Raw genomic sequence first — 25,053 nt, forward strand, 5'->3', positions numbered from 1 at the left:
ATCAAATGGACCCTTCCTTGTTTAATCGACGAATACATACATACAGTAAGCATCCCTGGAGTTCAGTTCATGCTGGAGGGGATTGGGATTGGGGGTTGGTGTTGGGGCCGATGAACCGCTAGTCAGAGCAAAGGATTGACAGCCTTCGCTGAGTCTGCTTGCTGTAGGTAGAAGGAAGCGAGTCCTCGTGAGCCCGCTCTAGACAGGCCTCGACTTGGAAGCTGGAGAACTGACAGACCCTGTAAACTGTGCCCCTGTACCCCTGTCGCTCACTCAAATACCCGGGCTCTCAAGCCGTCAACGGCGGGGCTGACTGCACATCCGCCATGGGCTGCCCACCTCAAGCCCAGGGCAATTCTTAATTGACAGCCATCCAATCCAGTTCAGTTCCATGCCGTCTCTCCAAGTCCACTTGTCAGTTGTGACAGTGACTTTTTGACATATACAATCGAGTATTGGTGGACGTCGGTCTGTAGTGTCTGTTAACGTACTTGCATCCATGATCTGTGCCGGTATTCAATTCCATATTTGTTCAAGAAATGTCAATTGAGCCTAATGTCTCGGATCCTGTGCAATCTGTACGTACATATTGTACATCCTCCCAAGCACGGGACTGCATGAACAACCTCACAGAAACATGCTAGAATACCTTCATAATGCAAGATGCAGAATTTCCAGGGTCGCAAAGAGTAAACCCAAAAGTCCCATAAACTCCGTGTAACTGGTTTTCCAAGAAAATAGCCTCTCCATACTCCAGGCTTCCAAATTCAAACCCGCCGTGTTGTTCCGCAATATCCAATGATTTTCTCTCGATCCTCCCTCCCGGCCTCCCTTCATTGGCAAACGCAGCAGCCGACAGAGCACCATCGAGAGGATTTGAATCGACTGGGCTTATTTTCACACTGCGCGCACTCGTCGTCAACTTTGGTGATATCTTCTTTTCTTCCTGGACAATCCTCTCTGTAACATCTTGTGTTGCCACGCAGAACACGATGTCCGCACTTGTGCTCGATTAACGTCTTGGTACACATTTTTATGCACTTCGGTGGAGATTCTATCTCTTTTCTGGGACGATGTTGAGTTTTGTAGTGAACCGTTCAGTTCTGTAATGTTGAGAGTTGGATGAGATGGTATGTCGGACTCGAGATCATGTCAGGCTTCTGCCTTTTGTTGCTCTTCAGATCCAATGAAAGAAGGATAGATTGTGAGTTAATCGCAAAGGACAACTGTTGTTTAAATGCGCCGGATTGTTGCGAGGGTGGTTACGCCGTCAGGTCAGCTTCCGTTCAGCTTCGGCCCAGCTCCGTTAGTTCAACTTATAGTCAATCAACGCTTATCGAGGTTGTGTGAGATTTTGACAAGCAAACAAAGATTGGGACACACGAATAGGTAGTTATGTGATGTCTAAGTAGAACGGAAGCAACTGAGCCTCAACAGCCAAAAGAAAAAAAAAAAAAAAAACATGACGCGGACTCAGTCCCCAAAGGGAGAAGGGAATGAAGCTCGTGACGCGGCTTTGACCAATGACGGCGTGGGTGTGGTAGATGTTGCACTTGGGAGCATGCCGAGACCCCCGGTTCCGATTCAATACGAGGCCTACCTATCTGTTTAGGCCGAGACTGAGACTAGACGAGTAAAGCAAACAGCGTTAAATCGTATGAGGCATTTCACTTCTGGCCTGGTGTTGGTGGGCAATGCCACTTTTGATGGTTTGATTAAGCACCTTGAAAACCCAAAGATCTCGCTGCAGCGTCACTGAATGATATTGTCGATCGATCCTCGTTCCGCGGGTTCCTGAATATCCGTCAACCTATTAAACACAGCCAGTTTCATTGGTGAATCAAATTGCTTTCGGAACGTACCTAATTGACGAGGGGTATTGATAGAATGGCAGAACAATTGGAAAGGACTCAGCACTGGAAAACACATGAATTCCTTTCATCCATTCATTCTTCAAGTGATCTCAGTTCGGAGCCCGTTTGATCCATGCTTTCAATTGAAAGCTAGCTCTGTGGAATCCATGGCCGATAATCTGGGCTCAACTGAGAGATCATGCTACTCAATCCGTCACCACCTTACGGGGGTGTCTATTCATAAGACATGGACAATCTCTATAGGGATGTAAGGGGAGGCGACAAAACCTGGAACCTCTACCCTATCAAATGATAAAAAGTCTTTGGTAAACCTAGCATAATTTAGGTTAGGTTTACGGAGTAGCAGACCTTGGATTAAATATTTCTGGCACCTTGGTTTAATGTCAAAGGTTTTCTTGCGCCTCAGGGTATGCCTCAAGGTTCACCTAGCAAAAGATTGGAAACAAAAAGGTCTGTCTATGATCCTGCCGCAGCTTGGTACCATCATTACATTTTGCAAAACCTAACGCCGTGCTGAAGGCCTCCCATATACACCGACAGTCAATTTGACTGACCACTACTTCTTCTATCACTTCCCACACCGTACTACCTTGTGAACTTGTTACCCTGGCCCTGTCGTGGCTGACTACCATATGCTCTGCGTCCCTGATGCTTCTTGTCCCTACTCATGCTGGCACCGAGGGTGATGTCAACACGCGGTGGGACTGTGAAGCCAAAGCTTTTGGCGACCTTGGCCAGATCCAGCTTATTGATATCAAAAACACTGCGCAGCGAGTGAGAGGCGTAGGCGTGAAGGTAGCTGCGGTAACCATCCTTGGCACTCTTGTTCAAGTAGTAGTTTGAACTGATGAGCTTCTCAAGTTGAGACTGAATGTTGATGATCTTGGGGAAATCATATTCTACGACGGGAACACGGGCGGCCTTGAGGTGCGACAAAAAGCCAACCTCGTTAGGCTGAAGGATCAGTAGAGATCGTCCCTTGGTGTTACTGCCTCGGGCAGTTCGACCGACACGGTGAATGTAGTCGCGGGGGTCATCCGGAGGATCGAATTGAACAATCCAGTCAACGGAAGGAATCTGTTACATGTTAGTAAGTTGTCCATAGAGTAATTCAGATTAGACACATACATCGAGACCACGAGCGGCAACGTCAGTGCAGATCAGTGTACCCTGCTTGGCATTACAGAACTCGAAAAAGGTGTTGGTTCGCTTCTGCTGCTTCTGTTTGCCGTGGAGATCAAGAACAGGAATATCGATATAGTTAAGGAGTTCGGCGTGGTATTTCACACAAGCACAACTGCTGAAGAAGACAATGATCTTCTTCTTGAGGTTACGCTTGAGGAATGAGAAAAGAAGATTGAATCGCTTCTCGGCATCGCAGATAACGTAACCCTGCTCCAGACCCTCCACAGTGCTGTATTGCTTCTCCTCATCGACGTTGATGTACAGAGGACCAGGACGCAGCGAGATACGAGCAAGATCCTCAACCTTGGTTGTTTGGGTAGCAGAGAAAAGCATTGTCTGTCGGTCCTCCTTAGGGAGAATCTTGATAATCTGTCGCATTTCATCCTCGAAACCAATTTCAAGAATTCGATCCGCCTCATCAATAACAAGGGACTTCAGGTTCTTGAAAACGAAAGGTGTGTTTTGCAGATGGTCGAGCAGACGTCCAGGGGTGGCAATAAGCAGGTTCACACCCTTGGCGAGCTTGTCGGCCTCAGCGCGACGGTTTGCGCCTCCAATGACAATACCATAAGTTTGTGAGTGGTGAGCCATGAGTTCACGGGCAACACCAAAGATCTGGAGAGCCAGCTCGCGAGTTGGGGAAACAACAATGACACCAGTACCATTGCGAGGTTTGAATCGCAGAGAGCTCAACATCTCAATGACAGGAATAAGAAAGGCTAGAGTCTTTCCAGAACCAGTCTTGGCAGCACCAAGAACATCACGACCAGCCAGCGAGGGAGGAATACCTCTCCTCTGGATCTCAGTCATCTTGGTGAACTTCATCTCATTGATGGCCTTCATGGTCTTCTCAGAAAGATTCAGCTCCGCGAAGGATTGCGATTCAACCCCAGCAACTGGAGGTAATGTGAGTTTTCCGCCATCGGGCAGATCTGTGTTGTCCTCGGCCTTGTCCTCGGTATCCTCCTCTTCATTTTCGTCTCCGGAATTGGAGTCTTCCGCATCCTCATCAGCCTCGTCGCTCTCGTCTCCGCCCTCCTTCAGAGCCTCCTCCTCCTCGTTGGAAGAATCGTCTTCGGGCTCTTCGCGGGGCTCGGGTTCGGCGCGCTTGACTTTCTTTGATTTCTTTTCGGGAACGGTAACATACTTCTTCTCCTTTGAAGCCTTGACGCCATTGGCGTCCTTGAACTTGCGTTTCTTGCTGCCGGCGAAATCCATCTTATTTCGCGCGTATGGTTGATATTCTGTACAACCGATCGTCTCGCAGCAACTGAATCGAGAACTTTTTTTCAGCGATAAGAAAAGTCTTGGAGCGATAAGCGGTGACTTGTTTTTCCGGTTACTCCACCGGACAAGTACACTGGTGCAGTAACCCCCGCTGTGGATTCAGCGGCAAATGTTGTTGCAAGCTTGCCCTTCTAGGACTAGTTCCAGGTCTGATGACTTCGATTTGTAGAATTGGGTCACAATGAAAACTGAATTGATCGAGGTACAGGTGCACAGAGCAAGATCATATATAAGTTTGCAAGTTGCGCCTCGAGCCCTAATCAGGAAAGCTTGTATGCCTGATGCCTAGCGAATACAGTTCAAGCCCTACTGTAAAGGGTCTGCCGTTGAGGGCTGGGCTGCGCACCGAATTGAGGATACAGACAGTCAATGTAGATGGGGCAGCAGAAAATTACTGCACGCCAAGAGCAGGCGACACAAATACAGAACAAAACCCTGTGCAAAAAAGCCCATGAAGTGTAGGCTCAATATCCGCTCAGTCTTGTCTGCGCTCTAAAGAGCAGTGGAGGAATGTCACTTAAGTTCCCAACGAGGTTTAGCCTCAAGTCACGCTACACTGCAGGTACTAGAGTCTAGGTACTGTACGTAAGGTACTTTACTTAGGTAGTGGAGGTCCGAACCTTCGCGCTTGGCTCATCCACTCTTGTATGAACCTGATTCTTCCAAATCAGATTCCTTTCTCCCTCTTCATCTCATCTGCGCTTTCGAGACATCGCCCCTATCGCTGCCCGCGACACTATTAACTACACTCACTGCGATCGCATCAGCTTTGATACGCGACCTGAGACATATATTGGCGATCTGTCAACATCCCCGAAGCCTTTATATTCGGTCATCGCAACAAGACTCGATCTCAATCTCATCTTCAGATTGTGACCGGCGTATCCGTCAACTCGTTGCGGTACCGACCTTCGAAATTTGTCGCATTTGTTCGTCGCGATTAGGAATCATCACTCATAAGACAGTTCAATCCCTAATTATTCATAATTTCATCGAGCTATTCGCTATTCTCCGGTTCATCCCCACGACCAAAACTAGCTCCTTGCTCGTGCTGGCTCCTGTTCTGCTCCACTAGCAGTGCAGCACAATGGCGAATCCTCAACCTGATATCCAAAGTATCCTGGCTGCACTCGGTATGTCAGAACAACTCATTTTGCATAATCTGCGCTTACTGACTTGTTCACACAGCGTCGCAGCGGCCGACAGGGACCCCAACCCAGACACCACCCGGCGCTCCCAACCAGGCATACCCTCCCCCGCCTGCGTCGGCGCAACCTGCGGCCACATACCAGCCGCCCCCTCCAAACTCCAGCAGCTATGGCGCACCTGGCTACAATGGCCTCCCTGCGCCATCATCCAGCGGAAACCTCGACCTGAGCTCGATTCGACCTGTCAACTCGGGAACTTTGAGTATTGCCGATGCGATTGCTCAGGCCAAGGCCTATGCGGCCGAAAAGGGCGTGACATCCTACGATCGACCCCTTGTCTATGCCTCCGAATCACGAGGACCTGATCGAGGATACAACCGCTCAAGGTCACGATCACCCGTTCGCGATGAGTTCCGTGATGGTGTGAATCCTTACAGAGATGAGCGACGTGGCGGCGACAGAGGTTCGCATGGTCGGGGCTATGGTCGAGATCGTTCTTATTCGCCAGGCTCTCGTGGTCGGAATTTCTCCCCTCGGGGAAACAATGGACGCGAGAGGTCTCCCCTGAGAGGAGGTGATGACAACTCGGAGACTATTGAGATCGATTCAAGCCTTGTAGGCCTCATCATCGGCAGACAAGGAGAGAATCTTAGACGCATAGAGTCTGAATCCAACTGCCGAGTCCAGTTTCTGGCCGCCACCGATGGTGGTCCGCATAGGCTGTGCAAGATCTCTGGGCCCCGGCACCGTCGTGCTGAAGTGAAGGATGCCATTAACCGTATTATTGACGATAGCGGAATGGGCGCCCTCAACCGCCCCGAAAAGCCTCGCGACCCCAACAAGGGCGGCGCAGCGGCTCTACGCGAAGGGGAGGACCACATGCAGATCATGGTCCCTGATAGAACTGTTGGCTTGATCATTGGACGTGGCGGTGAGACTATCCGCGACCTTCAAGAGCGGTCTGGCTGCCATATCAATATCGTTGGCGAATCTAAGAGTGTGAACGGATTACGGCCTGTCAACCTCATCGGCACGCGCGAAGCTGCCGCCCGCGCCAAGGATTTCATCATGGAGATTGTCGACAGTGACAGTCGAGGCGACGCGCCGCCGCCTGTTAAAAGGTTGGGAGGTGGAGGAGCAGCTCCTGGAAACCGCCATGATGGTTCTCAGAGGGATGCGGGAGGTTCTGGTGGCCCCGACAAGATCAATGATGCTGTATATGTGCCTTCAGATGCGGTAGGTATGATCATAGGAAAAGGCGGCGAGACGATTCGGGAGATGCAGAACACCACCGGATGCAAGATCAACGTTGCTCAATCTTCTGGTCCTGGTGAGACTCAGAGGGAGATTGCCCTGATTGGTTCGCGAGATAGTATTGCGCGAGCTAAGCTTGCCATTGATGAGAAGGTGGATGCAGTGGTGAGTCTCATCCTAACACCAAGACCCTAATTTACGCAGCTAATGGGAGAACAGCGCCAGAAAGGCAGTGGCCCCCGTGGTGGTAGTGGTGGCCGTGGTCATCAAGACCATGACAGGCCCAGCTACTCTCAAGCGCAAGGCTCCAGTGCCCCTACTAACCAACCCCCCCAACCAGCTGCAGCTGATGGATCCGATCCCTACGCACAATGTAAGTCTTGATATGCTGTGCCCTTGTGCCCTCGCTGAATGCTAATCAACATAGATGGTGGTTACCAAAATTACCTGGCGCTGTGGTATCAGTCCTTGATGTACCAACAACAGCAAGGCGGACAAGGTGCCCCCCCTTCTGGTGCTCCTGCACCCGGAGCATAAGTGATGTCCTGCCTGCTTGCTCGTGCTTGGGTGATCTTGATTGAGCTCTCATCCGCAAATGCCGCGGATCGAGGGTGCCATCTGGTGGTTTGATTGATATCATGCCAATGTTTTGACGCTCTTGACACTTCTCTGCACTCATAGCCCGTTGCCACGACCTACGACTGTACATCACCCGTTTTCTTTTCCCGTCTTTTGAGGACCCCTTGGACTCAACCTTTCTGATGATATATCTCTTGACTGGGCTGTCTTTACAACATTAATATTGAGGTGCAATCTCGGGTGCGACGTGCATGGTTGTCTTGCCATGACCTCATTCGAATTCATTTAGGCGATCCTGGACTCGATGCTGAATGTTTCCACGAACATTTGAAGTTGCCGCCGCCTCTACTGGCTCTTTCACGACCATGTTGCTACTGGCTTGCGGACTGACAACTCACGACTAATTCGTTGATGACATGTGCGATTTCCGGTGCCAGCTCATATTTGTCGTGGCGTGGTTGAGCTGAGTTGCGTTGACACGAGATGTGAACCGGCCAACTCAACTGCACGAACCTGATCACAACCTGAACTGGGCCAGTAGTGTCTTGGTGCACGTGGTGTTCGCTTGTCTCTTGCCCCTTTTCCAATCAGGCTCGTACGGTATTGGATGAATCGACTGTCTCGTGCAAGTGGTCTCCTTGTTTCTGCATGTATGCTGCGCGTTGAGTTGCCTAGCAATTCGCCACGTGCATTAGCTCGTTGCGCTTTCATCCACGTTTTCATTTGAGTCTGGTTTCAACACCGGATAGTCTCATCGCCTGCATGTCATGAGGAAAGGGAATGTATACTTTGGTGACGGTGGGTTGGATTGGAGAAATGGAGTTTCGGATTGCATTGCCTTGTATTACCACCGTAACACTTACTTAGTCTTACACGACCGTGGACTTTCCCGTTCACCAATTTATGTCTTTTCTCGTAGTGAGCTGTGAAGATCACTCAAGTCTCCTAGAAGTGTCATTACTACTAAGGCAGAGCCTGGTAGTTCCTCCAGACCCGTATTCTTTGTATCAAGGCTTTGAGTATGCTAAACTTGAGCAGATTACCGAGGTACTTCGGTCGATGGATGAACTATCAAGATTTTATGATCTCGACAGATTCTTAGTATGTTGTTGACGGTTGTGAAGTGGATATGCAGTCTGACGAGGCCAACAGAAGCTTTGACAGAACGAACTCAGGGAACCGAAGTGAATGCGTTCGACCATATCTGGGGTCCCTATTAATAAATCACACCGAGCTGCTTAAGAGATAAAGCCTTGATGGGACTTTGATTCTTTGTGTCAAGATATTGAGACTATTAATTTTTGGACGGATACAGCGAGCAAACCCTACACTTTTAGCAAGGTGCCGGTAGGTAACTTATCAAGGGGAGGCAAGAAAACCGACGACCTTTATCCTAAGTGATGAAGAGAGGTTACCCTGGTATACTTTATTACATATTTAGATCCCTTAATTCTGTCACCTAAGGTATCTTGATGTCAGAAACTTTACTACCTAGTACCTTAGTAGGTACTTACTTACCTACCTTATGTACCTCATAAGGGAACGTTAGTACCTACCTCTACGCAGTACCTATTTTAGAGATGGATGCTAGAGTTTCTGTAGAATCGTTGTCTTATTCGATAGAGGAACCTTGAGTAAGGTACCTAGGCAAGTGCATCATGGAATCAAAAGTCAAATGGAAAGAGCTACAGATGGATTCGTCGAATACCTTACCTAGGTACCATGGATCGTCCCCAAGCACGGAGGGCAAGGTCCTTTTACTTTGCTTCCACTTACAAGACTCATCTCAGCAACAAAAACACTCGCTTCACTGATAATACTATTTAGTATCAAACTCTTATCTGTCATTTCATCATGAATCGGCGCCATCTCCCGTTGCGGAACCGAAAGCACTTCCACCAGTATCGATGCATCGTCTGCAATAGCGTGCTCGAAACTCGCCGTTCCATGAGCCCAAGAATTGAATATGTCCTAACTGATAGATGCTACAACTGCAGTTACGAAATATCATACAGCCTCGCAACGACTGATGAGACATTTTCGCAAGAGTTTCTCCAAACAAGGCTCCCACTGGTGCAAGCGGCAGAGCAGATAGCAAACGAAATAGCTGAGGACTCGGATCAACTGTGAGTTAACTACCCCGGTCACGACTACCGCAAATTGGTGGAAAGAGACGCCGTTGGGAACTTCAACAGCGTCAAACCAGGCTCAAGGCTTACTTGTCGTGATAGGGGGTACCGTAGACCATGGATGCCCACTAAGATCGATGTAGTCCTGGAACCAGATGATGAAACGACTACAGAGCCCTCGTTATATGATGAAACGCCTGAGGAGCGTGCTGAAAGATTCCGGAACCCTGGGGCAGTTCGGTAACCCCAGACACATGACCTTGACTACTTTGCGGTTGCCCTCTCCTATTTGCCTGAACCAGATCATCTTGAATCAGATGATATTGTCTCAGAACTGTCTCAACTAGGTGCTTATGGATTAGAAGTGTATGGTCTTGCGCATGGATACGAATGGTCTGAAGGAGAAGCATCTGAATTAGATCTGCCTGAAGGAGATGCCCACCCAGTTGATAATGTGCCTGCACCACACCAGAGCCCCGACCAGCAAGAAGAGGGACTTGATATCATGAGACACCTATGATTCGCGCAAAGAACACACAAGGGATGCAAGAGGGCCATTGGGATGTCCCGAAGAAGCTATATTGAGTGACGCCTCGGAGGACCAAGAAACCACCACTGAGGGCAGTATTCACTCTGTAACGGCGTTTGATGACAAACTACTTCTGAGGAGGTGGAGGTTAGCGCTTAGCTGGGTGCTTTGTTACAGATATATAATAAAGCGTGCTCAATTTTACTCAGGCTTTCTTGTTGGGAGTGATTTGCGATTAGCATGCACATTAAGGTTCCTTATTTCGAATCCAATATGAGAAAAATAGGATATCCAAGGAGAAAATATGTCATCCTGGAGCCGCAAAAGAGTGATTGAGCTGTCTCTGAAGTCTCAAGAGGAGAGAAAGTCTTTGGAGACACTGGCCAAAGTGGACTGTATCTTTCCAGTGTCTCCCCCGAACTCCAGGAGTTAGAGCTGGAGAAACATCAAGCAACGGATCTTGACCTACTTGAGATCATGAGCGCATTACACCACCTGGTAAGAAAACACTTCTCAACTCAGTTTTCGGGCTGTCCACCGGAGGAAGTTCGCCGGAGGGTAAGTGCACGAGGCACTCAGATTCATCATGATCAACGGCTAAACCTCAGCCGTCAAATTTGAACTCGGTACATGTGAGCTCAGAAACGTTGAAACCCAAGGTCAGAGAGTGTTTGGATGAAACTGACGGACGTTTAGTCTAGAAGCATAAAACCAGTGAGCTACGCCCGTAGAATGTTGGTCGGGTACTTGATATGACGCCCCGAGACGAATAGTGGGAGAGCTAGTAGGCTTTATGATGGTCTGTGGTGGTCCCAAGAATTCCAGTCACCATGGGTAGTGGAATACAGAACGAAGAAATCGGCACACGTGAAGCCCAAGGTGGGAGATATCATTGAGATTGGATATCAAGATCATGCAGGAGGATTATACAAAGTTCAGCCAGAGATTAGCATCATGAGCTCACGGAATCAGGAATTGCGGGAATGCTAAATAATGCCCTAATCGAAATCCTTTGTTCAAAATGGAATTAAACTTGAATGCCCCGGAGTTTGCTCTAGCTCAGCCTCTCATGCCAGGCACAACACACCGAAGACTCTGGGGATGAGAGCCCGAGCCGCGAAAGGTTATCGCCAGCAAACGTCTTCCCGTGGCCACTGAAGATACTCAATAGAACAAGAGCCGAGGAGATGGGGCTTTTTGATCACCGCCATGAGAACCCTACCCTGCTTAGCAGGATCGTCATGTGTGATGATGATGGCTGTGGTGTTTGAAGATCAAGGCGTTAGTCTTCCGGGAAGACAGCATTTTGCGAATGGCCTCATTTGCCTCTGGATAATGCCTCGGCAAGTCGACGAGACTCGGTACGTCTCTGTAATTCCAAATAACGATCTGAAGCTATCACCAGGTCCCAACAGTAGAGACCATGATATCGGTTACTGCCGAAGATAAAGCTTTCCAGAATAGGGTCGAGAACCCACAAAGACCCCCACGAAATGGGTCAACTGTCAAGAGCAGGATCCTAACTTAGAGTCTAGAACTCAGAAGCGAAGGGCTCGGGAATTGTCAGGCGGTGGCAGTGAAGGAGAAACCAACTACTACAGTACTAGTTAGTTAGGTGTGGCAAAACCATACCATACGGACGGATGTACACACATACATACATGCCTAGCGTTGGAGAAAAGCTTATTGCCCCGAAGACAAGGGGAGGAAATGAAACATCAGAATGAAACTGGAAGTGATGTGTTGATGCGAGGCAGCTGAATAACTATCGCTTGGACCTTTCATGACAACCGTTGCCTAAACGTGCCTATCAGAGGTGAGATGGGGCCTGGAAGTGCCAAATTTTAAGACACGTCCGTTTCTGGCTGTTTTATGTCGTATCTGCGTCAATGTATGTATGTATGGATGTGTGACGTGACGTGACGTGACGGTTGAGTACCTAGGTAGGGGTGTAGAAAAGAGGGAAAAAGGAGTAATTAGAGTTGGCCGTTGCCTCGTCGAATTACGAATGTTTTATCGCGGGGTGTAGTCTATGCTGTAGCACGTCCATCATTGCGCATCACTCACCCATTCTCAGAGCTTCTTATGTAAACCTATATTAGAATCACCATGTCCTCTCACTTGATCCCATGGCCAGGCCGGCACGGCTCTTTTTCAATTCTTCATCTCCCGCGTTTCCGCGGTAGATCTTCTCCTTCTTCTCTTTAGCACGACATTTCATACTGGTGTCAAACGTTTACTGGTTTATTTCAACACCACCCTTCTTGCTGTCTTGCTGTTGGTGGCTATCAATCAACAACGAACCAACCAACACCAAGTTTATTTTGTTGCTTTTTTATTACCCACGAATTGCATATCAAAGAAACGTCGACAATATCTGTGGCTTTCTCTCTGGCATCAACGTCGACGTTGCATTGTGGCTTGCTACTCTCCTCGGCACTCACTCGTCTCGCGTCTAACGTTACAGAGCTTCGCTTGATGAAGACACCAATTCGGTATTCGGCATCTTCCCCAACTGAGACATCGCGAGTATTCCCAATACAAGAAGCAGGGCCGCCAAGACAAGGTAATTCTCACCAACAAACGCCTAGACTCACAGACACTGACTCTCCAACAAGTCTCTACGCCTAACATCGTGACATCGTGCCACGCATCGCTGAGGTATCACCGGCCAATTCTTCAGTGCAGACATGTGCCGAATGATGATCTTCAGAGGACATTGCACGTGTTGCGATCAGCCTCAGACTTGGGTTGACTTGACCCAAGAACTGTCCTGCCTTGAGGCTAAGAACAACGGATGGTTTGGTGGATGCCGCCGAGGTATCCTCGTCCAAGAGCACGATTTCAACCAAGAATGCCCCGTGTGTCATGAGGAAGACGAGGGCGTCGGAGGATTAGATGAAAGTCACATAATGCCATTTCAACAGACATCACAAACACAAACACAAAGCAGCCTCGGCAAGAGAACAGCTGGGGAGCGAGGAGAATCCAGCGATGCCTCCAAGAAGCAGAGGACTTGAACAAAGCATACACTTATCGGCGTCGGGCTTTCTTTCGGGAACCAGGCATAATGGGACAGATAGGCTGATCTTCTACTGAACTATCGGCGGTCGACATATACACGTTCTATCATGAGATGAGAAGAAACCGTGGTAACGAATAATGAACGGGGACTTTCAGGATCTTGGAGGCAACGCAACCATACTGAACGAATGTAATATATCTATCTAGGGACTCAGTAATGTCTATTATATTCATACACAAGAATGAATATCTAATCTAAAGCTCATTCCCTTGCCAAGCCTCTTGGACAGCCTTCCAGTATCTATCACCATCGACTCTGACATGAGCGACATGGGCACCTCCAGCGAATTTCTCTGTTCTGACTACAGCGCCATTATTCTTTGCTTGTTGGGCATGTGATTCAACATCCTCCCAACCAACCGAGAGGTCTGCATCTCCGTAAATGTATACCCGCATAGTCTCCCGGCTGATTCTCTCACGCGTATTGAGAGCCGAGGCATAGGCAGTATGTGGTTCCACACCTAACCATAGTTTGTAGTACACCCATGCAAAGCCCAGGAACACCCAGACGAGGGGGGATAGAAATGGCGGAACCCCGGTTGAGAGGACATGGTGATCTCGTTTCCAATGGAAGTACCCGGGGCACGAGTCCATCACGACAGCATGTCGAGGAATTGGTTTCCCGCCTAGTGAAGTTTCCCACATGCCCCAAAGCGTGGCAGCAGAACTGACACCCCCGTTGGAAAAGATATGGATGAGAAATTTGGGTGCACAATCTTCCTTGGTGTCAACCGACTGTAGAAATGGCAAAGCAGGCTCAAACAGGCGACGACGTAGGGCTGGCTGAATGTATAGCTTAGTGGAAGCGCGGAAGAGGAGTATGGCAGATGTTGGATAGAGCTCGCGATACTGAGAGATGTACTTTGCTATATGAATATCGCGAGCTTCCGACCACGAAAGAATGATAATGAGTGGAGGGTCACCAGAGGTCGTGGTTTTGGGAGTTGTTGATGTCGTTATACCGCGCCGAAAATATGATACAGCTGGACTAAAAGCATGCATGAAAGCCAGAGGCGATGTCTTGGAGGTTGCCATGATGAAGCCCTGATTGAGGTGCTCTGGGCCTGATTGATCAAAAGGGCCTTGGACTTGGTCCGGCGACTCTAGAAGTCTGTTTTATATATAAATGATCCGATATAAGGACCTTTCCGCTCCGCTCCATAACAATCGGCCTATTTAAGGAACCGCGGCCCCGCTGGAGCCGGAGCCGGACGGAGGAACAGAGTCGATAGACCGGAGGCCCTTGGAGACTTTTTCTTACACATGACATCAACATCAATCATAGGTTCAGGTCTTCAGAAATAATGTATTATGAGTGATGCCGAGACTATCGTATGCAAATCATGCCTCAAAGCTTTCAACAGAGAGAACCTGCTCCTCGATAAAGTCAAAGAATTTCATTGCTTCATTCTCGGCCTTGATCTCATCAACCCTCTTCTTGAAGCTATCATCTCCCAAAACACGCTCGACACCTAACCGTACCATATCAGGTGTAGGCCTACCCGTCTTCAAGTTGACCGCAACACCACTCCACTCTCCGCGCATTGCAATCTCCGGTTTGTCCTCGGTCTCACCTGCAAGAACCAAAGGAACACCGTTAGTTACTCCATGAAGAAAGCCACCATATCCAGCATTCATGACAAACACTGAAGCATGAGGTAAGAGAGCGTCGTAGGGGAGGTAATCGATGACGCGGGTGTTGGAAGGAATAGGGATGTCGTCAGGGAGAAAAGCACCCCTTTGCCCGAGGATTGCTACCACGAGGAGGTCATCGCGGTCAGAAAGCGCATCGATAGTAGGAATGATAAGATTGGTTGCGTCGCGAGCAATGGTTCCCTGGGTTACAGCAATGATAGGTCGGTCACCACGCTTTACATCATCCCACCAAGAAGGATAGTTAAAATCCGCAGGAATAGGTTCGGGTGTTGCGCAACCTGAAAACTTGACGTTGGATGGCACATCAGATCGAGAGTACTCGAGACTGGGAGGACACATTTGGATCGAAAGATCATGCATGAGCATCCAATGGTGAAAAGGAATCTGAGGCTCTAGAATCTCAGTGGCGCCAAGATTCTTGAGAACCTCTTCCTGATGGGCGATAACATCAGCAAAAGGTCCACCAACCATCATCTGGTTCATGAATTGATTCCTCGCACGGCCAGATTCCGTTGAGTCAGGAGGAAGACCCGGACCAAAAGGCGCAGTGTCGATGCTGGTAGCCATGTAAGGAATAGGATTCAAGTTGATTACCTTGGGCCGCTTGGTGTATCCTTTGGGGAGAGGCCCACCGAGAGAGATAGGATTGGCACCCATGAAGCACGTCTCTGGCATAACAACCACTTCCCTCTCTGGGTCCTCAGCTCTGATGCCCTCAAGAACTCCATTGAGGATCCTCCAGCGCTCAGGGGTTTGTCCAGTGAAGATATGTCTGATATCATAAAGAAGTCGAGGAATGCCGGCGGGGATAGCCTCACGCTCTGCCATAAGCTTGGGGCTCACTAGAGGTGGGACGGTAACATGTCGAGCACCGGCGTCTGTGATTGATTTTTCGAATTGGTCGCCGGCGATGAAAGTGATCTCGAAGCCACGCTGGACGAGATCTTCTGCGATTCGAATCAAGGGGTACGTGTGGCCGTCCACAGGAGTTGCACCAAAAACAAGATGGGGTTTGCTGGTATTGGTTGGGCCGGTGATTGTTGTCTGTTCGATACCAGTAGCTGTTTTAGCTACACCAGACAGATGGGATGCCATGATCGTGTAAGATAGAGGGCGAGAGGATAGTCAAGGAGAAATTAAGAATGGGTGTACAATAAGAGCTATGAAAGCAACACTCGGGAGACAGGCAATCACAAGAGAGCAGATGCGTCCCTTTATTGATGGGAAGAATCCTGAGGTAGTCATCATTCTTGATACCATGTCTCTCGGCTTCTCAAAGACCGAGAGCCCTGCAGGTATGCTCAGCTGCTGGGACAAAATGCAGGCTGTTGACAATGAAAACCAATGAAAGTCCATATTTTCCGAAAACCTAAGCCTCATGAAGCAAGGTTCCAGGAAGACCTTCCAGATGTTGACATTGTAGCAAAGCCCCGGAACTGACGTCTCGAGAGATGATCTAGAGATACCCCTATATGCAAGTCTGCTTACTGTAAGATGATCTGAGTTCCACAATTGGCAATCCAAGAAGCGTCCAAGCCTCCAGCCCTGCCATTATTCGGTTTCTGAGCCAATAGATCCTGGGGCGTTATGGAGTTGAACATGACAAGCGCCGCGCTATCGTGGTAGTGTAGTGGTGCATCAGCCCTATCTCGGCTGTGCAAGATGATGACATCTGCCCCCTCTTCCTTGATTCGCCATTAATCTATACGATATGCGAGTGGATGCTGGAGGTCAGGTGAGGTTTTCGTTTGATTTCGGAAGGTATCTGTAGAAAAGGGGGTGATAATGGATAGGGTTCTGTTGCGGAGTTTGGAAATGAATGTACTTGAACCACTGACAACTAATGTATTAGGAGTTCTAAGGATGAACCAATGTATTTTATACATGTGCCAGGTATAGGATAAATCGCGGTCATTTAGAAATTCGTGCAAGGTTAGTTTTTGTCAGCGGGGTGCTTTGGCTTCGAGACAAGGAACTTTAGTCAGTGATGGCTCATTTCGTTGCTGACGTGATATTTGAGGCATTAGATCAATAATGTACAATGTAGACAGTAAGATAGCTAACTACTTTCCAGTAGTGAAACTTAGGACTGCTTTTAGAGTCAAATGCTCATAGAACAAATTGACGTAAAAGTGCAAATGCTATAGTGAGGTTGCTTTGTATAGAGCCAAGTTTCAGATAGGCAGCCTCGTAGTAGGCTTGCGAGAATTAGTTGGGTAGTCAGCGTAGTGTCTTGTTTCTCGTTTATTCTAACCAGTCGGTAACTCAATCGCTCTACTATGATGATCTCTTGAAACCTGTAAACAAGTCTGAGAGATGGTGGATGTGGCACCGGATCTGGAGGTCTTATTCGTTGAGCCTCCAATGTCTTGTTCTCCGGGAACCTGCAGTACATTCGTGTTTCTGCGCCATGCATCAGAGATTCTGGGAAGCATTTTAGATTTACAATCCTGACGAGAAAAATCGTTTATGAGCTCTGTATATGATCAGACTTGTTGACGCATGACCATGCGATTTGTGATCTGTGAGATCTGAGTGCAAGCAACGACATGAAGTAACAGGATATTCTTATTTGAAGTTGCCCATTTATTGAATAATCTACTTACCAAGTCAATAGTTAGTTTGATGTGTCAGGGATGGAAGAAGTTCGATCACAGTCCAAAGAAGGACATGATATTATTGACCATGACCCTTGAGTACCTACCTATGTATATATGTTTACGAGACAACCACACCTCGAACACCCAAGCAATTTGAAGATGAAAGTCTTCTAATCACAAGAGGCAAGTAAGGGAAATATATGGTATAGGACTGAACCAAGGTTAGTAGGTAAGCTACGTCATAATGGCAGGAATATTGTCTTTTCAGCGAGTCTTCTCTTAGGCATTGTTGCACCTTCCAAGGTACCTACCTACCTACCTATGTAGCCGAGTCAGAGAAGGAAGGCACCTTCAGGGCACTACCAAGAGAGGTGCCTGCCACCCGCGAGTCTGAATTCTGAGGCACAGGCAAAGCACTTTTCAAAATATCTGAGTGTTTCTGAACATCACATCCTATCCCCTGCATCAACAACCTCACCGTTTCTAACCTCCACCGATCACCTTACACCTAAGGTGCTCATTACCAAGATGAGATCGCTTCACTTCATCTTCGTTCTCCTCGCCAGCACCATATGTCTTTCTTTTGCTGCCGTGGCAGGCAATCAAGTTGCTCAGGCACACTGGGATATTTCAACTTCACTCAACGGCTTCTCCTTCGAAAGAGCCAGAGCCATCTCCGCCAAATCTATTGATCGCACCGGTGTTCGCATGTCGCGACTCAAGAGCCTCAAGAACAAGACTAACTCATATCCGAGATCTGCTCTCTCCCATCTGACACGAACCCATCTCGCAGCAGCCGGAAAGAGTACCGTCCCTCACCAAAACATTTCTGCTGTCGGGAGCTTCTCCACTGCGTATGCTATCCAGTGCGCCTGGGACGACACTCCGGTTTGGCTCATCTTCGACACCGGAAGCTCTGATACATGGGCTGCCAAGACTGGATTCACCTGTGAGGATGCATCGGGCAACGTGAGGAAAACCCAATCTCCATGCAGTTTCGGTGAACCTCATATCGAGAACTTCATTCATGGTATCTCTGAAGTCTACTTTCATCGCCGTTATGGTTCTGGAGAGGATGTATCAGGCCCCATGGGAGTCTCTGATATCGCTTGTGGTGGGATTTTGGTCCCCAAACAGCAAGTCGGCTTGGCCAGCAGAGCTTATTGGCGTGGCGACAACACCACTGTTGGTATTCTAGGCCTTGCCTATCCATCTCTAACAAGCGCCTACCTCGGTGACCCCAGCGACACATCCGATGAATCTGAATGGAACAATTACCCTTACTCGCCTTGGTTTACCACAGCAATCTCAAAGGGCGTTGTCGATCCTATCTTCAGCGTTTCTATCGAAAGAAACACCAGTGATGGCATCCTGGCTTGGGGCGGCCTTCCTCCTATGCCATGGGGACCCAAGTCGTTTGCAGCAACAGATCTCATCATTGTCAGTTGATCCTGCAGGGAGAGTGTCTTTTTAACGTTCATGTTTCTAACAAACTTACAGGCCAAACTCGTTGAGCGTGAGAAGACTGCCTGGGAACCGTCTTTCTACACCATCATTCCGGATGGCTTACAATGGGGAAGCACAACAGACACCGCAAGATACCCCTACATCGTCGACACGGGGACCACAATGATGCATATCCCTCCTCGTCAGTCAACCCGCTTCAAGTTCCTGATGGTTACTAACAGCTCTAAAAGTATTGGCTGAAGCCATTGCCAAAGCTTTCCAGCCCCCAGCCACGTGGATGTTTGAGTGGAGTGCCTACTTTGCCGATTGCGATGCCATCCCTCCCCATTTTGCGGTCATCATCAAAGGGGTTCGGTTCTGGATCAACCCAGCTGATTTGATCTATCAGAATTTCACCGAGCCGGTGACTGGGAAATGTGCAATCGCAATTTCGACAGGAGGATCTGGGCCATATATTCTGGGGGATCTGTTCTTGCAGAACGTTGTGGCTGTCTTTGATGTGGGTGGCGCAGAGATGCGTTTCTACTCCAAATAAGCTGTCTGTGTCCTGGAAGCCTGTCACCTGAGGAGCAAACAAGGGATGTAGCCCTGTAGAGGCAGAATGTCAAAGGTGTAAAATATTGTGGTTGAAGCAGAAATTGTTACCATCCTGCATCTAGTGTTTATATGAACAAGATCAGTTAGCTGACACTAGCGTACGAAACAAGACTTCGTCTTGTTGTTCCACAATGCGTCTGACTGTCAGTCTTCCTCCTCAATCTTCAACACCATGCCTCGACATGTGCTTGAAGATGATTGCTAACGCTCAAAGCAGTCTAATCAGAAGACTGCGGTAGAATAGGAATCGATGGCTTGGATCTATGTATGCTCGTCGTTTTGCTGGCGTTTGCCGTCCTCCTACCCCCTTCAGTGAATTTTATTACCAAAGTTATATTGAGAACGATCTGACCGCTTCATTTTTCAGTTCGCATAGATTAGCGGGGTTTGTTAACTTAGGTAGAAACAAGAATCGGTACTTGAAGTGTATTGGGGGGGGGGGGCTGTTCTCTTCTTGGTTGCCACTTATACAGCATCATCCCATAGTGAGAATATTAGTCACCACAAGATAAAATTCAGTTTTGATCTTAGCCAATACTGGAGTAGAACTCTCATTAAACGACGCGTGAGACCCTCGGATTTCTTGTTATCTGATCTAATCTCCATGTAAATTCATATCGAAACCAGGAAAGAGGAGGCAAGAAAACTCAGGAACATGTTCCAAGAGACACAAAGATCAAGTAGATTTAGTACAAACTAGTTAGAGCCCAAGATTGATTATCTTCGCACCTTGATTGAGAGACAGAAGTTTGCTTCCCCCGATGACCAGAGCCCAAGTGGAATTGTAAGCGAAAAGATCCAATGCAAACAGCATCGTGTATCTGCAGTGGAACGTGATTCGTCGTGTGATGTTGTGTGGGATGCTTATCGCGATAACCCGCAATGGAAGGTAGGTAGTTCGTGGTAGTTATCCTGCTGTTTCTAGCTGTCTTCCATTTTCACAAGTTCACGATTGCCTCCGTTGCAGGTCAAGCATTCGACTCAAGTCACAAGACTCGGCTTCAATGACATCCTGGCCTGGCACATCCCATCCTGTTTGGCTCGGATACAGAATCACCAGAGAGAGAGACCTTACCACTTCAACATTTGTCATCGACATCTGACGTTACGGGCCGAAGCACAAGAAAATTATGAGAGGTGTCGCAGCCGGACCTCCGTTACCTGTACGGACAAGGGGTCGTGCAAATACCTTTGCCTTTAGCAAGGTACGAGATAAAATATTTCTTTGATTCATTGTCAGTGTTCAAGCGAACGAATCCGATCCACCAAATCTTCGTTATCGTGAGGCCGCAAGGCGGTGTAAGGGAAGGGCAGCAGTGCAACACGACAGAAAGCCGCAAAAAAGCAACTAAACCTGGGGTGAGGGGACCCCACGCCCGGAAAGTCTGGGAGCTTGGGGGAGAATGAGGTTCAAGTTGCATCTACCATCACATCACAACGTCAAATCGGATGGAAGACGGGTCAGAAGACGGATGACCCCATACATAACATGCGTTGGAAATGCAAACATCGGCCGAGAACGCACCCCAGAAAACGGCATCTGGGGACCTTCAAAAAGCAATCGCAAGTCATGATATCGCAACAACACGACGCGACATGACATGATACTGGTGGTGCCAATTCGGACAGACCCGGAGCTCAGCATAGGTCTCGTGAGCGGCAGCTGGTGGTGGTTCCTGCAGCATACCGTACCGTACTGTAGTTGCGCCCAGACAGACGGGTCCAGGCAAACATTTGACCATGGATTGAGGCTGACGGCCCGGGTAAGAGCACGGGACAAGTGTGATGAGATTTGGATCTATCGATGTCCACGCCAATACCAATATCAATGTCTGTTTACTGGAGCTGACTCGGTCGGTTCTGGGCTCGGCGTCTTGTCGGTGTCTGCCGTGAAATGCCTAAATTCACACAACCAAGGGCAATATTCTCAATGGCTACTGCATATCCCCAACACCATCTTTCTGAGCTTTTGACGCCGAAGATTGTCCTTAAATGCCTGATATCTGGTTGCCGTCTCCGGGACCATGCCGGGAGGATCCGGAGGCAGGTCACCATGAGACAACTGCAACGAAGGTTGAGCTAGCGGCTACGTACAGGTCTCTGGCAGGGCTGCGGCTTTCCTCCCCCACCATCTGATCGGCAAAGTGAAATGGAAATTTTACAGAGTGGAGGTTCCCACGCAAGAGACCGGAAGGGATATGATGAAGTCAGATTCAGGGGTGGTTTTGGAGCACCCGACCTTCTGTCGTCCCCTACAGGACCGTCTCCGAGCCACCACCATACAGGGCATCTCGACTGTCCCGGGGCCTCTACAGACACGCACGGCGTCCATCCGAGCGGCGGCGGGGAGGTTTGGCCCGCGACAGTGGATCAGAAACGCGGGCTTTAGCGGGGCAACGACGTAATCCCATTGGCCTGTCTCCATTCCATCGTCATTCATGATGGAGCCACGACATTGAGAAAGACGATGCAAGCCGCATGCTCAACATGAATTTTTTTTCTCTTTCGTGTTTGTGATGGAGCAAACTCGATTGCCTTGACTAAAGTACAGGTATTTTCTTCTTGCTATAGCAGCGATAAGCTGTACCGTATCAAGTGTGATACTCAGCTGGGTTGGGTCCCCCTCTTAGCCTCAAACCCGACTCCATCTTCATCCCAAGCTACCTTACCTTACCTTACCGTAGCTACCTGCATACCCTTACCTTACTTCACCTTGGACTTCTGTCACTTGACCTCTCTTATCCTCATCGGCCTTCTGTCCCTTGAACTATTCGATACGCTACCCCAGGCACGGCTTGCTACTCTATAGAGCAACTAGTTAAAGCTGCTGCTGTCCATCCATCTCAATTTCTTTTCCTTTCATCCATAGACCGCTCGCTCACTATTCGACCCCTCACTCTATCCCCCACTTCATCCTCAGACAGCTTCTCCCCGAAGTCTTGGTTCCCTTGCCCCGGGTGCCTTTACTGCAGATCACATCAAATTCATCTGAATCTTGCTCTTCTCGGCCAGTTCAACTTTGGGGCTGCATATACAGGCCGATAGAGCTTCGACTGGCTCTATTTACTGCATCGAGCAAAGTTGCATTGAGGCCACTTCATTGGGGTCAATTTGGCGTATCATCGACGTGAATATACTCCGTTGGGACGGGAAGGAACATACCATCCATCTACGTGCCGTGGCTTCCTCATCTGATCTCGACCAACTGGCTGGCTACCTTCGGATCCAGTCGTCGGAAAGAACTCACCCAGGTCTTTCCTTTCTCCTCACTCACCCTCCCCTCTGTAGAGTCTACCTCGGCTCACACGACCACTAACATTCTGACTCCCACATTCTACCGCTCGTCTTCGATTAGACTATCGTCTTTCCAATCTCATCCCCTTCTTTGTTTGATGCCTCTGCAGTATTGGAGCTTCATCAGATTTGATCAGTGCCTGGCTCTCGTTTGTGAACCTTGATTGCTCTGCTCAGTAGCAGTCGCTTTCAATTTCACCGCCCAAGCAACTTACACCCAATTTGTCGCAAACCGTCAGCCACGATGCCTTCTCGAACTAACGGTGTCGGCGTTCAGGCCGAAGATACCAGGATCTGCGTGGTCATGGTCGGTCTACCAGCCCGAGGCAAGAGTTATATTGCCCAAAGAGGTAGGTTCCATTTCTATCTGCATCTGCATCATGCGCCATCATAGCTGACCAACTTCTCAGCTCAGCGATATCTTCAGTGGCTCTCCATTCCTGCACAGACTTTCAACGTTGGCAACTACCGCCGCAATGATGCACCACAACCCACGGCCGATTTTTTCGATATCAACAATCCCGAAGGAGAACGCACCCGTCGTGCTGCCGCCGAGGCTGCTGTTGCCGACATGCTCGCCTGGTTTCGTTCTGGCGGCATTGTTGGTATTCTTGATGCTACCAATTCTACTCTGGAACGCCGCAAGTGGGTCCTGGAGGTCTGCAACGAAAACGGTATCGAGGTTCTCTTTGTCGAGAGCAAGTGCGACGACGAAGAGCTCATCATGGCCAATATCCGAGATGTCAAGACTACCAGCCCGGACTATCGCGGACAGGATCCTGAGACTGCCGCCCTCGATTTCCGTAACCGCATTCGCAACTACGAAAAGGTGTACTGCACCATTGACGCTGATGGTAAAGAGTCTCACCTAACTTACCTCAAGATCATGGATGTCGGTAAGCAAGTCATTATCAGCCGTATCCGAGATTATCTCCAAAGTCGCATTGTGTACTATCTTATGAATCTACACATCCGTCCTCGTTCAGTTTGGCTATCAAGAGTAAGAGCGATTACGTTGCGCGATCAAATCAATCACTGACAATCTTTATAGCATGGCGAATCCTTGTATAACATTGACGGAAGAATTGGCGGTGATACACTCCTCTCTCCTCGTGGTGAACAGTATGCGAGAAAACTTCCTGAGCTCGTCCGAAAGTCAGTTGGTGTAAGTCCAGCTGCACCCTAACATTTTTTATGTGGCTAACACTAGGTAGGACGATCGACCACTAACAGTATGGACCTCGACTTTGCGACGCACTATTGCTACTTCTCGTTTCCTTCCCCAGCACTACAATCAACTCCAGTGGAAGGCGCTCGATGAGCTTGACTCAGGAGTATGCGACGGCTTGACTTATCAGGAGATCAAGGACCGATATCCCGAGGACTTTGCCGCCCGTGATGAAGACAAGTACAACTACCGATATCGTGGCGGGGAGTCGTACCGTGATGTTGTTATCCGCCTTGAACCCATCATCATGGAATTGGAGCGAAGTGAAGATATTCTTATCGTCACCCACCAAGCTGTGTTACGATGTATATATGCATACTTCATGAAGAAGGACCAGTCTAAGAGCCCTTGGATGAATGTGCCCCTGCACACCTTGATAAAACTTACCCCGGGAGCCTACGGTACCGAGGAAGTTCGCTATGAGGCCAATATTCCTGCCGTCAGCACCTGGAGAGGCAAGGGCAGCACCGCCAAGCACGAGAACCCAGCCCCTGGTGTCATGTAATTACGATATACAACATTTTCAAGTCTCACAAGAGTGTACTTGAGTATACGGCGAACATGCGCCCGGTGGATGACTGTTACGATTTGAAATGAGCGTGCATATGGAACAGATTTAGGGGTATGATGACACGGCAAAGCATTTTTGACGAGCTTTCTATCATTACTTGCTATGAAGAAGAGAGCTCGTACGATATCCGCAGGAACCTAGGGCTCGGGAATAAACACATACACGGCATAATGTCACGAAAGGCACAATGGTAGGGCTTCGGTACGGCTCTGTACAGGATCAACGGCGTTATTTGCTATTTGTCTGATAGCGGATCAGGCTGGATAATGATTAGTGTCTATATAAAAATGACATCGAAGCACATCAACTGAACGAATCACAAAATCATGATGGTCACATATGAGAGCAATTGTCCGTTAAGTAAACTGAAGTTGAGCAATGCAGGTGGTTGAGAACAAATTCAAATTGTTGTGGCAATGCCTGATGTGGAATGCCAGGTTTTTTTATCCCCCGTCTAGGATGATATTGTGTCCTGGCTAGTAACTAGGATGCTTCTTTACTGCCCTCGTAATATCCAATATTTCGTTTCCCTTAACTCATATATAAGACGATGATCTACAAGTACAATCAA

General features: G+C 48.7%; 7 protein-coding genes across 7 annotated transcripts; 4 read left to right on the forward strand and 3 right to left on the reverse strand.

Annotated features, from left to right (window-relative positions):
- Positions 1 to 2,459: 2,459 nt before the first annotated feature.
- Positions 2,460 to 4,277, reverse strand: FMAN_12444 (putative ATP-dependent Helicase; the record flags this gene model as incomplete). Its single annotated transcript, XM_041834984.1, has 2 exons — positions 2,460 to 2,951; positions 3,003 to 4,277. The coding sequence occupies 2 exons, from the start codon at positions 4,275 to 4,277 to the stop codon at positions 2,460 to 2,462; spliced, it is 1,767 nt and encodes a 588-aa protein (XP_041685193.1).
- Positions 4,278 to 5,433: 1,156 nt separating this feature from the next.
- Positions 5,434 to 7,285, forward strand: FMAN_12445 (uncharacterized protein; the record flags this gene model as incomplete). Its single annotated transcript, XM_041834985.1, has 4 exons — positions 5,434 to 5,479; positions 5,535 to 6,913; positions 6,968 to 7,121; positions 7,176 to 7,285. 4 exons carry the CDS (start codon positions 5,434 to 5,436, stop codon positions 7,283 to 7,285), a joined length of 1,689 nt encoding a protein of 562 aa, XP_041685194.1.
- Positions 7,286 to 12,675: 5,390 nt separating this feature from the next.
- On the forward strand, positions 12,676 to 13,005 carry FMAN_12446 (uncharacterized protein; the record flags this gene model as incomplete). Its single annotated transcript, XM_041834987.1, has 1 exon — positions 12,676 to 13,005. The coding sequence occupies one exon, from the start codon at positions 12,676 to 12,678 to the stop codon at positions 13,003 to 13,005; it is 330 nt and encodes a 109-aa protein (XP_041685195.1).
- A 259-nt stretch (positions 13,006 to 13,264) lies between these two features.
- Positions 13,265 to 14,104, reverse strand: FMAN_12447 (uncharacterized protein; the record flags this gene model as incomplete). The annotated part of the gene is made up of 1 exon (XM_041834988.1): positions 13,265 to 14,104. One exon carries the CDS (start codon positions 14,102 to 14,104, stop codon positions 13,265 to 13,267), a length of 840 nt encoding a protein of 279 aa, XP_041685196.1.
- A 306-nt stretch (positions 14,105 to 14,410) lies between these two features.
- Positions 14,411 to 15,820, reverse strand: FMAN_12448 (uncharacterized protein; the record flags this gene model as incomplete). The annotated part of the gene is made up of 1 exon (XM_041834989.1): positions 14,411 to 15,820. One exon carries the CDS (start codon positions 15,818 to 15,820, stop codon positions 14,411 to 14,413), a length of 1,410 nt encoding a protein of 469 aa, XP_041685197.1.
- Positions 15,821 to 17,853: 2,033 nt separating this feature from the next.
- On the forward strand, positions 17,854 to 19,327 carry FMAN_12449 (uncharacterized protein; the record flags this gene model as incomplete). The annotated part of the gene is made up of 3 exons (XM_041834990.1): positions 17,854 to 18,765; positions 18,826 to 18,973; positions 19,023 to 19,327. The coding sequence occupies 3 exons, from the start codon at positions 17,854 to 17,856 to the stop codon at positions 19,325 to 19,327; spliced, it is 1,365 nt and encodes a 454-aa protein (XP_041685198.1).
- A 3,600-nt stretch (positions 19,328 to 22,927) lies between these two features.
- Positions 22,928 to 24,416, forward strand: FMAN_12450 (putative fructose-2,6-bisphosphate 2-phosphatase; the record flags this gene model as incomplete). The annotated part of the gene is made up of 4 exons (XM_041834991.1): positions 22,928 to 23,033; positions 23,094 to 23,683; positions 23,735 to 23,848; positions 23,898 to 24,416. The coding sequence occupies 4 exons, from the start codon at positions 22,928 to 22,930 to the stop codon at positions 24,414 to 24,416; spliced, it is 1,329 nt and encodes a 442-aa protein (XP_041685199.1).
- Positions 24,417 to 25,053: the final 637 nt, after the last annotated feature.

Source organism: Fusarium mangiferae (assembly GCF_900044065.1).
Source record: "Fusarium mangiferae strain MRC7560 genome assembly, contig: FMAN_scaffold009, whole genome shotgun sequence".
Lineage (NCBI taxonomy): Eukaryota > Fungi > Ascomycota > Sordariomycetes > Hypocreales > Nectriaceae > Fusarium > Fusarium mangiferae.